At 44.5% G+C, this 12,752-nt stretch overlaps 1 protein-coding gene across 1 annotated transcript; it reads left to right on the forward strand.

The window, feature by feature from the left end:
- The first annotated feature begins 10,819 nt into the window (after positions 1 to 10,819).
- LOC101768770 (ribulose bisphosphate carboxylase small chain A, chloroplastic) lies at positions 10,820 to 11,844 on the forward strand. Its single transcript, XM_004962554.3, has 2 exons — positions 10,820 to 11,098; positions 11,189 to 11,844. The coding sequence occupies exons 1-2, from the start codon at positions 10,958 to 10,960 to the stop codon at positions 11,567 to 11,569; spliced, it is 522 nt and encodes a 173-aa protein (XP_004962611.1). The 5' UTR covers positions 10,820 to 10,957; the 3' UTR covers positions 11,570 to 11,844.
- Positions 11,845 to 12,752: the final 908 nt, after the last annotated feature.

Here is a 12,752-nt window from a genome sequence, read left to right on the forward strand (position 1 = left end):
CAAGACACCTTAAAGGGAAGAATCATAACAGTCCAAAAAGAAGATCCTTGGACCAAGGTGCTTTATCAACGAAGGATAGAAGGAAAGATTCCTGAACTCACTCAAGAAGAAGATGGAGGATTATATTTCAAGAAAAGGATAGTAGTTCCTAAGAATGAAAGCCTAAGAAAATTGATCTTAGATGAAGCACATCTATCTAAGCTCGCAATCCATCCCGGAAGCAACAAAATGTACCAAGATTTAAAGCAAAGATTCTGGTAGGCCAGGATGAAACCTGAAATTGCAAGATATGTAGCCGAGTGCGATACCTGCCGGAGAGTTAAACCAATACTACAAAAGTCAGCGGGTTTGCTTCAACCTTCGGAAATCCCTGTCTGGAAGTGGGAAGATATTTCCATGACTTCATAGTTGGATTGCCTACTACTTCAAAAGGGTATGATTCCAACTTACTAAGTCAGCCCATTTCATCCCCGTCAAGACTACATATCCAGTGTCGACATATGCCAAAATCTATATAGCCCGGATCATATCTTTGCACGGAGTACCAAAGACAATTATCTCCGATCGAGGCTCCTAGTTTTTTTCTAGGTTTTGGGAACAACTGCAAAAAGATATGGGCACTACTCTAATCAGAAGCTCTGCCTATCATCCTCAAACCGGAGGACAGACAGAAAGGGTCAACCAAATCTTGGAAGACATGTTAAGAGCATGTGTCCTAAGCTATGGGACGAATGTTTGCCCCTAGCCGAGTTCTCCTATAATAATAGCTATCAAGCTAGTATTAAAATGACACCTTTCGAAGCCTTGTATGGTCGAAGATGCCGAACCCCCTTGAATTGGTCGGAAGTAGGAGAAAGGACACATTTAGGACCAGATTTGGTTATGGAAACTGAAGAAAAGGTCCGAAAAATTCGTAAACATTTGGAAATAGCCCAGTCTCGATAGAAGAGTTATTTAGATAAAAGGAGACGGTTTTTGGAATTTCATATTGGAGATTTTGTATACTTGAAGGTATCCCCGATGAAAGGAGTGCAACGTGTTGGGATAAAGGGTAAATTAGCCCTAAGGTATATTGGTCCTTACAAAATTCTGGAACGAAAGGGTCCGGTAGCATACAAGCTATCATTACCAGACCAACTTACTTCTATACATGATGTATTTCATGTATCTCAGCTTAAGAAGTGCTTAAGAGTTCCGGAAGAGATTTTAGAAGATCTAGAAATTGAGCTCGAACCAGACCTAACCTACGAAGAAAGGCCTATTAAAATTCTAGATCAAAAGACAAGAGATACCCGAACTCGGAGTATTACATTTTACAAGGTACAATGGAAAAATCATACTCCAGATGAAGCTACCTGGGAATAGGCTGAAGACCTAGAGTCTAAATATCCTGAGCTATTTGGAACTATCAGGAGCAGATGAACAAAAGCCACCACTTCACTTTCCTTGTACAGAAAAGAGAAAGATATTTGACCTGACGCAGTTTCCTTTCCATTTTCAAACCCAAGAATTTAACCCCTGGAATCTCAGGACGAGATTCTGTTAAGGGGGAGAGGCTGTAACACCTGCTATTTAGTCATCAAAGTAATTCTGAAGAAATAGAAGCAAATCATGAAGAAAAGGAGAAGGAAATTGGCTAAGAATCAAATTCGAGTCAAATTTGACCGAAATTTGAATTTTGAATTCAAAATTCAGAAAAATTTGGCAAAAATATGGAATGGAAGGATAAGGGTGTTTAGAACTTGAAGATTAAGACTAGGGACAAAATCTGGACCTAAATATTTCAAGAAAACCAAAAGAAGAAATCAAAATAGAAAAGCACTATTCACCATCCGACAATAGGAATTTCAGAAAAACAGCACCAGAGTCCATTTTGGAAATTAATTTCTGCCGAATTTTTCAAATAAAGGGATCAAGACAACTATACAATACTGAAGTATGGACCTTGGATAAAAAGACCTGGGTGTTGTTGATCAAGAATCACAAAGGAAACAAATTCAAATTGAGGCCTAAATTTGGCACTCTGCCATTTTCGGCCAAGACACTGAAGTTGTCATTTTTCTAAGTCTGAAACCAGTGGTAAGTGCCTATGTTTGGAGCCAAATTCAGGAGAATGTGGTGCAAGAAGCATAGGTGATTATGGGCAAAATGGAATCATTGAAAGTTGTAGAGTATGATTGGTCAGTAGTTGGATTAAAAAGAATTGAATTAGGCCACTGAAAGTCTTTTCAAAGTCGGGTAAGTGACTCTGCTCAAAGGACTGACGAACTGAACTTCAAGTTCAGAGTGATTCAGTTAAAAGGGGGAAAGGAATTCAAAATTCAACTATGTTAGGATGTTTATCTCGGGTCAGAGCAAAAATAAAACTTGGAGAGTTCAAGTTTATCTACAACATTGCTTAAAGGACCGTGGAGCCGTCGGATTCAAAATCGACCGTGATTTGGATCTGAATTTCGGGCATCAGAAAAACAAGAAAGGGGGGGGGTGATAGAGCCGAGCCCGACGTGTCGCCGCCGGTGTTCTCGGTCGACCGCCAGCATAGCAACTACGCCACCTCCTCACCACGCAAGCCTAGCACTAGGCCATGGTGTCGCCCATGCGCGCGGTAAGTCTTTCGTATATCTACCGCTCCCGCCACCACTTTCACCGTCTGTTCTTTTACCGCCGCCGCCCTCTCTGTCAAGCCACCGCCGCCAACCAAATTCCACTGCCACACCTCACCTCCCATCGATTCCTCTCGCCTACTCCTCCACAGGTACCCCAGCTACACCCCGGTCAACTTGTTGCCCAGCATCCTTGCCGGAGTACCCGTACTCGCCGTTGTTTCCATCCACCGCCGCACCTCCTGCTCACGGTGAGCACCCCCTTGCTGTCGCTGTTGTTCCTTGTGGTCAGTTTTAGGTAGACGTCTAGGGCACTAGGAAGCCGTAGAGGAAGTTGTCGGGGTAGGACGAGCCGTCGTCGTGCTTAGCCACGACCGGCCGTAGGCGCCGCCGCCTGCCGTCGTGGAGGGAGTGGCTCCGACCACCTCCTGGGGAGTTACCGCTGCGCACGGGTGCGCTAGGGCATGGGGATGCTTCCCCGGCCTAGCCCCGTCGCCGGTGGGACGCCGGCCGGCGAGCCGCGCCGCCCCCTGTTACGCTCAGGTTTTGGCGGGAGGAGGAAGAAGGTTCTGGTACCGCGGGCCCGTGCGTCAGGGAGGAGAGGAGAGGGAGGAGGTAGGTCGGGCGATGGCTTAAGTGGACCTAGAGTCCAGCCGGCCCAAGTGCCGGTGCGGGAAGGGCCGTTCGAAGAAAAGGCCGGAGGCCCAGGTGGTCCAGCAGGCCGGCTTCGCGGAAAAGAAGGAAGAGGAGAGGTGGGCCGTCGGGCCATCGCCGGTTGGAGAAAAGAAAAAGAAAAAGAAAATGGCCCAGTAGGCCCAGTAGAGGTTTACGAGGCCGGCGGGTAAGATAAATAGGAGAAGGAGGTGGGTCCAAGCCGCGGGCCCAGCGTAAGAGAGAGGGGGTAGAGTTAGGGCGTGTGAGAAAAGTAGGCCGGGGAGTTTTTCGGGAAAAAGTTAGATTTCCTTTGTAGAATAAATAGATTAAATCCGAATCTCACCATTTAAATCACAGAAATTTCTAGGGGTGTCCAAAATTAGTGAAACCAATTTTGTTAGGATTGTTTTATTTTCCTTTATGCATTAAAATTTTTATACCCTAGGCAAAATAATAAAAATTTGGGTATTTATTTAATGCCTTTCTTTTAAGGTAATTAAATAAATGCTTAATCTTAATAAATACATAAAATATGGAATAACATTTCATAATCACAAATTATTGTTGACTCATAGGAAATTAGGTTTCAAGATTAGAAAATAATTATAATATCTTCTAAAAATAAAAGAAAAAGCCCTAAGTAAGGTTAGTTAAGGAAATAAAATTGTTGGGCTAATCTTTTCGGGTTTTTGTGTGTTGGCTTGCAACTTTATCATGATAAATTATATAGTCCTTGTTGGCTTGCAACTTTATCATGAAGGAAAGTTGTATAGTCTTGTATTCAAAAAAGTTGCATTCCTAACCCCTGCATACGCTTTGTCATAGACACCGAAGCACCAGAAGGAGATTTCTCGGAATTTTCAGAAGGATCTCCGGAGTTTGAAGAGGTCTTTGAGTTGGTTCCCTGCGAGGCCAATCCTTCAGATAGTGCTAACCTTTTTATAGAACAAGGCAAGCCCCGATGAATTATACCTATTATTTTAGAGTCGATATTTCATGTGTCCAATTATCGGTTATTTGCTATATGTATGCACTAAGTCCAGGAGTTGCTTGAAACCCATTCTTGTGCATTATCCTACCTTGTTTCAAGGACATCTTTGCTACTTGTTCAATCATTTAGTAAATAACCCAAGTCTAGAAATGCTTAGTTGCTTAAATAATTGGTTACCGAACCTTAAGGTAAATATTGAGTCAGGCATGTTAGTTACGGAAAGATAACTTGGAAGATAAGAAGCATACAGAAGCTAAGGATGTAGTTCTGTCTGCTAGATTAATTTGGTTAAGGCCCGATTCGTTGTCTTAACCTTTGATCAAGTGAAAGACATCTGATCACTTACTGGGTATGGGACCAGTAAAGCCCAGTAGGTTAGTAAACCCTCTGATCGGGAATAATTCGTACTCGCGCTTGACGTGCTAGAGATTGGCAGGGGCGTAGCCTGAAACTCACATGGTGATCAGGCCAGACGTGGGGTCCCATGTGGGGGTGCGTCCCTAGGTTCGGGTAGTCTTATTCCCAATCATTGGATTTGCTAATCGAAAAGTTGTTACGTACGACCTGGACAGTCGTATATAGCTGGTGATCAGGGTACTCTCCTGCAGGATGTAATTTGATCCGGATCGCCGCAATTCTCAGTTATGAATGCACTTGATCACTGTTGAGCATCGTAGCATAAATTCATGAATGCTATATCTCTCCACTAATGTTTTGGTGTATGACTTAACACCTTGTTGTTTGCAATTAATCTTTGGTCATCATTTAGAATGGTTAGATAATAACTTAATCAAAATAAAAGACAAAGCTAAGGTCTCACTCTTAGTAAGCTCTTTTGCCAAAAATGTGTCAGCCAAGCACACTGAAAAAGCTATCATATAGTTCCAAGAAAAACTATTATATTGGTTAGTCAGGTAAGCCTTGCTGAGTACCTCATACTCAGGGTTATCCCTTGTGGCTATTTTCAGAGGCACCGCAGGAATCCACCGAGGAGGAAGCCCCGAAAAACTAGGGTATGGTTATGAGTCTCACAATACCCTTAGAAGAAATCTTAAATGCTCATCTCCCACCTGAACCGTTTATGTTTAAAATCCTAGAACCTCTGCCTAACCTGCACTGTTAAGTTTATTTCAAGCTATGTCTTGTAATAACTCGTACCTCTGTCATCACATGTGGACCTATGGGTCTAACCTCTACATGTGGCACACCGGTTCTATGACGAGTCACAGTCATCACAAATAGGAGATGTTGATGGCGCACCATTTTGTGAAGATGTGAGATGTTGTTCTATGATGCTCGTTTTACTTTTGTCATAGTTTCGTATTGTCTAAGGGCTACCACCGATGATCTAAGATGAACTTGGGATTTTCATCATAGATGTGGTCTGTTCAATGACGAAGTTTCAAAACGTCATGGAAACTAAGATTTCTACCGGTGATCTCCAAGTGGTTTGCTCCTAAGTCTCCTAGAATGAACATTCACCAAATTTGGATACATTTGGGTGGTTACATGGACCTTGCCGATCAGCTAGCCCCTTTTTGGGCATTTTGGTCTTCATTTCTTCTAGGCTAATTGTTGGTTTTGGACCTTGAATGTGTATGCTCCAAATCTCGCTATTTTCCTCAAAAACACGGTATGCTCCAAAACACAGCTATATGTGGATATGATCTGATTATTATGTATGATCAATGATAATGATGGTTATTTTTATGCTAATATTAAGGGTAAACAGAGGTGGAATTTTACCACTAAGGATTTGAGAGCATATATGTTGAAGACCATAATTGTTAATTGTAAAAATTGGAGAACCCAAGAAAAATTGAAGTATGTGTTTCCATTGGAGTATATAGTTTTGACAGTTGAACACTAACATTAGCAGACTTGGTTATTAACACTCATATCCATAGATTTTGTTTACTAACTTATTTTGCATGTTTTGAATGTTTTCTCTAACTCCACCTATGTTGTCTCAACATAGCAGGTCCCAAGTCCTGGTAAAGGAGGCCAACGTTAAACCTAGCCATTCTAATGGAGATTGTTGGTGGTTATGAAATGCCCAAACAGTAGAGGGTGGCTCTTGAACAAGACATGGTGGCTCTTGAACAAGACACTTGTCCAAAAGAGCTTCTAGGGGACTAAGTGCCTAGCATTTTGTATCTTGAGTGAGCCCATAACTCTTCTATTTATAGCCTAAGGGAGCGGGGCCTTTTTGGACTAAGGACCCTTATGCCTGCGGTACAGTGCCTTCGGCACTGGACCCACTGGCGTACGGTCTTAAGGGTAGCAAGGTCTAACCCTCTCCTCTGTACCTAGGGCTAACGTGGTGTCTCCCTGCCCGCGCTTCTCGTACGGAGGGTGGATGCATCAGCCTCCATATCTAGGGCTGACGCAGGCGCACTCCTTTTCCCCCGAGGGTGAGTAAAGTTAAAGTTCTTACTCCCAGGGCCCCTGTAGGAGTAGGGACCGGCGTTCTGCCTCTATCCTTCTTCTTCCCCGAGGCGTGGGGCTTCCAGGTAGGGTAGAGATCTTCGAAGGAGCTCCGAATTATTTAGTTGGGTCCTCCTGCCCCCACACGGTTCGGACCGGCTGGCACGATATTGGCGTGTTCCGACAAGGGCTTTGGTGACAGCGAAAGCCTCCTAAGTTCTGAGTTTGAGAGACCCCCGGTAGCTCTAGGGTTCTCTCGGTTCCCATGGCTCCTCGGCCCCAAGGTCCGTGGCTGCCGCAGAGAGAGGGGGAAAAAGGGGGATGTTCTCTCCGTAGGGAAAAGGAGAACTTCCGAAACTCCGGAAGTGTCCCGGCGGAGACAATCCTTCCAGCCCGCGACCCTGGGCCAATTCCCCAACAGAGATGAAACCCAAGAGAAATGCGAGCCCTGATTTGTGGTTCTTGTTGGATTTCAACTCTAGCCTACCCCAACTTGCTTGGGACCGAAAGGCTATCTTGTTGTTGTTGAATATTTTCTCTAGGCATTTGCCTTAATTTTATTGGAGATAGAAAGATAGAAAGAAGTGTCTAAACCAACAAGAAAGTGAGGCAAAATCACATATTAAGGCACACCATGATGAAGCCCCCGATTCGATGGACAAAATTGGACAGACCTATAGATCGACAGATTTGAAGTGTAGATAGAAAAGTTTTGGCAATCGGGAGGTGCGCATTTGCTGGAAAACATGGAATTCATGTTATCAAGTTTTTCTGTTCCAGACTTGAAATACATTTGAATTCAAATCCATGATTCAAATTCAAATCCGCCTCTAGGAAAAAATCCAACTAAATCCAATAACTTCAAATTACTCATGCAACTACTATGCTCAAGTTTTTTTGGTGCATAATTTTAATTAGGAATTGACACTAGGGCAGCAGCATCGGTTATATCTGAAACCTTTTCATGCCTAATTTTATTCAATCAAAAAGTTTGAAATTTGAGAACTGTGCACATAACAATACATAAAAATATGAGATGTTACAAAGAATGCTAGTTGCCAGACCAAGCACGATCAATCCTTGCATTCCCCAACGAAACAATAGGCATTTGTTTCCGAATATACATCCAAACGACATGCTTGGTGGGAATGACACAATTTAAATGCAAAATCCAAATCAGCCATATAAGAGCACAAAGATAATGCATTAGAATGCAAATCAAGAAGATAAAAAAAAGATATTGTTACCTCTGCAAGAGCTTCCTTCTCGCATAAACACATGAGGTTCGCAAGGACAAGAAGGGAGCATGCCTTTGATTTGTTTCTTTCAAAGAAGGTTGAAAAACAAAGATGGGTGAGGGGAAGGTCCAGCTACCTCGTCAACAGCAGCACTGGAGCAGGCCCATCAATGATTCTTTCAAGATAAATTTAGATGGTGCATTCAAAGCCAGCACAGGAGGAGGAGGAGGGTGGGGATATGTAATCAGGGATGGAGATGGCCAGGTGACCAGAGCAGGGGCAGGTGGATGTCTGAATCTAGGGCGCGTTTGGTTCGTTTCCGTCGCTAGCCTGGCTCGCATCTGGTATGCAGGCTAAGCTAGGCCAGGCTGATTGCATGCAGGTGATCAATGTTTGGTTACCAGGACGAAAGTAGATAGGCTGAGCAGAGCACATGTTTGGTTGCATGTATGAGCTAAGAACTGGCGAATAGAGAAGAGAAAGCAGTTGTTTGGTTGGCTGCATGTACCAGAGTTTGAATACCAGATTGCTGAAATTGGTGAGGTTACCACAAGTTAAATTTTAGGCTAGGTACTCATACAACTCGTTCATACCAATGGAGGTCATCATCGGCTCAATATTACAACAAATGATCATACAAGCTTGTACAATAAAACTAGGATAATAATGAACTGAACAATGATAATGATATCTTTGGTTAGTGTGCTTGTTTTGTTCAGTTGTTTGTCAGCCTTGAACTGAGGAGGGGCTTGATCTACATGTTGGTTGTGAATTATAGGCCACCCTGAGCCTACTCATGAAGTATGCATAGATGACAGACACAAAAGCAGCAGCTTTTATCACAAGCATGTGTCTCTGGTCGACAGGGTTCATCTATTACACAATGCAAAGCATGTCTCAGCAAAACAACAAATCATTTTGAGCATTCAACAAGTGGGTCAGGAAAAAAAACTGCATCATCGCCTAATGCACAAGTGCTCACATATAGGTAAATCAGTGTAATAAGAATGCATCATTAGATAAGGACATGTGCTCAGTTTTCATTTTTATAACTTAATATCATCGGCCAAGAACATGTGCTCACTGTTGAAAATAAATAAGCATTCATCATCGGCTAAGAACATGTGCTCACTGTTGAAAGAAAATAAGCATTCATCATCGGCTAAGAACATGTGCTCACTGTTGAAAGTAAATAAGCATTCATCATCGGCTAAGAACATGTGCTCAGTTTTCAGAGTAAGTAAGCAACCATCATCGGCTAATGACAAAGGCTCACTGGAAAAAATCGTTACCGCTAGCTCCTTCAGTAAACAGTCCGAGGGCTTTCAAGAGTTCAACGGGTAAGCCAAGATAAAGGCAGATCTGCACATGAGGGAGAGGGATTACTATCAAAACATACAAGATCCAATCGGGAGAAACAACAACAGACCGAAACCCTAAAAGATAAAACTTGCCTTTTTACCTCCAACGAAATCACCAGCACAGATCCGACCCTACAAATGTTCAAAGCATTAGGACCCCAAAAAAACCGATGGAGAAAGGGAGCAACACCAGATCTGCGACGGATTACAGGTTACCTGCTCTCTTTGCCACGAAACCCCGACGAATCGAACCTCAAACCTGCGGAAAATGAAGAGAGGGAGAAGCGAAAGGTCAACCACCGATTGAATCGAGCCTCAAACACCGTGGATCTGGAGCACAAGTAAGAGAAGATGCATCACCTGCTGCGTGTTAGATCTGGAAGAGTAGGAAGAGGAGGACACGAAGAAGCGGGAGAGCTCACAGCGGAGAGGCAGAGGGCGAGTGCGACAGAGAGAATGGGGGGAGGGGTGGCGGCGGTGAAGATATAGCGCGGATGGAAGGCGCGAAAGGGGCGGCGGTAACCCTAGCTTCCCGCGCGCGCCCCCGCATCTCCCGTCTGCACGCGAGGAGCCATTTTTCTGGGCACCGAGAGCGCGCTCGCGTCCCGCACGAGCCAGGCCGTCAAGAAACGGAATCCATTTTCGTTTCCCGGTAGCCAGGCTCGGGGGGTTGTGTTGCACGCCCAGAGCCAGGCTCAGGTACGAATACAGGCATCCAATCGCTTCGACGTTGTATCCCGAGGGCCAGGCCGAGCCATATGCGGGGAAGCAAACGCGCCCCTAATGAACGCGTTCCATGCAGACATCCTGGCGTGCTTGGAGGGTGTTAGTGCAACTGATGAGATGGGCATGAGCAAAGTAGTGGTCGAGGAGTCAGATTCTATGTTGGTGAAGTTTGCCCTTATGACGAACTCCTTAGCTTTCTAGGTTGTTTTAGTATTAGTATTTTTAAGTTCATAGATATTAGTTCATAGATATAACGTACTAGAAAAATCAAAACGTTCTACAATTTAGAACGGAGGGAATACTTAGTTACATAATAACATATATGACACATATGTGCCATTCACGCTGGCATAGATAGACCGACAGCGAAGAGATACGTTGCTAATCCTATTTCGTGAAAATAAAGCGACTTCACTAAAAACAGGGATAGTTGGAGAAGGCTACATGCTAAGGGGAACAAACGGTAAGGAAAAGAATGGAAAAAGGCTACGTCACCAGAAGACGACAATCTTCCTAATACGCAGAACGGCAGAACGACACTCCGTTGTGGAAGTCAAAACTTTGCAGAGATGACGACACATACGTGAAAAGGAAACATAAACAGAACTGAAAAATCGATCGATCGTTATCAGCGCAGCAGTTTACTTCGACCGTTCGCCGTGTCCTGTAATTTTCCCGCTGGATTCGCACCGGCCGCATGCCATCTCCGTTGCTCAGCCAACAACGGAGCGTGTGGCTCTATGGTCACGAGCAGGCTACAGCTGCCGTGTTGCGGCATCAGCCACACAAGTTTGGATGATATCGAACAGCAGCCACTCCTTCCCCATCCAGATGTCCGTGCACGTCCCTCCTGCTTTGGTTATAGGAACCAGGGGGCGTGAACGAGAAGGGACGAGCACGGAGGTGGCAGCAAAACTTTCTTGCTCTGTAGCTCGTCTCCTCAGCTAGTAAGCCATCATGGCCCCCACCGCGATGGCCGCCACCTCCGTCGCTCCATTCCAGGGGCTCAAGTCCACCGCCGGACTCCCCGTCAGCCGCCGCTCCACCAGCTCCGGCTTCGGCAACGTCAGCAACGGCGGGAGGATCAGGTGCATGCAGGTAACAATTGATCGATCTAGTCACTGGAATTATATTCTATCTTGCTGGTGTTCAAATCTGAGCTGAAAGCAACTGGGTGTCGTTGTTCAGGTGTGGCCGATTGGGGGCAAGAAGTTCGAGACCCTCTCCTACCTGCCGCCTCTCTCAACCGACGATCTCCTGAAGCAGATCGACTACCTGATCCGGAAGAACTGGATCCCTTGCCTCGAGTTCAGCAAGGTTGGGTTCGTCTACCGTGAGAACAACAGGTCTCCCGGTTACTACGACGGCCGTTACTGGACCATGTGGAAGCTGCCCATGTTCGGCTGCACCGAGGCAACCCAGGTGTACGCTGAGCTCGAGGAGTGCAAGAAGGCCTACCCCGACGCCTACATCCGTATCCTTGGCTTCGACAACGTCAGGCAGGTGCAGTGCATCATGTTCATCGCCTACAAGCCCCCGGGCTGCGAGGAGACCGGCGTCGCCAAATAAGTGCCAGGAACTGTGAAGCAGCTAGCCACTACCCCATGGAGTATATATCAGTAGTTCAGCTTATTTAGGGAGCTCACGCCTTTGATTTTTCTTTGTGCCATTTGTATCTTTGTCCATCTGAGTGTTGTGTATGTCCTTTCGGCTGACATTGCGTTAAGTCTACAACTACTATTGTTGGGTGAGGAATAAACATGTTGGGGCTGGCTACTAGGGCTGGAGCCAGCTCGGCTCGGTCTGGCTAGCTAGCCTAACTAGCCAGCTCAGCTCGGCTCGTTAACCAAATGAGAAAAAAAATTGGATCGGAATGGCTAGTTAGTAGCTCAAGTCAGCTCTTGCGAGCTAAACGTAAATTTGACATTAACATCTCAACATCTATTAAATATTAAAACATAGTAATTATAAAGTTCTAAATGCTAAAATTCACCATGCATGAAGCACATCGGATGACTCAGCTTGGCTTCAATTGCTCGGCTCAGCTTTGATAGCTCGACTTCCTATGTTGGACCTTTAGCTTTCTAGCTCAAACCAGCTCATTAACAAAATGAGAAAAACAGCTGCTCGGCTCGTTAAAAATTGACCCAGCCAAGCTGAGCCGAGCTACAAACGAACTGAGCCAGCTCACGAGTTTCTAGCTTGTGATCCAAGCCTACTGGCTATATAAATAATAATGATGGTTCAAGTACATATTCTCATCTCAACAATGGAACTTTGTGCTGTCTTACCAATTTTCCTTAAATTCCATGAGGAACCGGGAGTGATACCCGCATCAGCTTGCGTGTTCTCGGTTCAGAGTTCAGGGAGTTCTATAGTAGTGATTGTCCTATTGTTTGCTGCTAATAAAACTTGCATTTTGCATTTTTGATAATATCAATGATATCATGGAATTGCAGTTTTATGGTCTCTTTCCAACACATAATTCTTAAACGCAAGATTGGATTTACATATAACTTGCATTCTAAATAAATTCAAAAGATAGGAAAGTTGTGAATATAGTTTTTGGATGTGACATAGGGAGAAACACAAAAGTTCGAAGGCAAAGATAGACACAAATAAAAGTTTCCGTGAGGTCTGACCCCATGTTACATTTTCCTGCAAAATTCCTATTAATTATTGCATCCCATGAGAACTGTAAAGAATTTCATAGGATGCAATCTTGTAATGACTTCCGGTTGGCCGGCCATAA

This window comes from Setaria italica, chromosome III, assembly GCF_000263155.2.
Source record: "Setaria italica strain Yugu1 chromosome III, Setaria_italica_v2.0, whole genome shotgun sequence".
Lineage (NCBI taxonomy): Eukaryota > Viridiplantae > Streptophyta > Magnoliopsida > Poales > Poaceae > Setaria > Setaria italica.

Bases quoted from the DNA above. Each gene is read 5' to 3' on its own strand.
- LOC101768770 (XM_004962554.3), top strand. From the start codon at position 10,958: ATGGCCCCCACCGCGATGGCCGCCACCTCCGTCGCTCCATTCCAGGGG. The intron at 11,099-11,188 runs GTAACAATTGAT...GTCGTTGTTCAG, and splicing joins GGAGGATCAGGTGCATGCAG to GTGTGGCCGATTGGGGGCAA.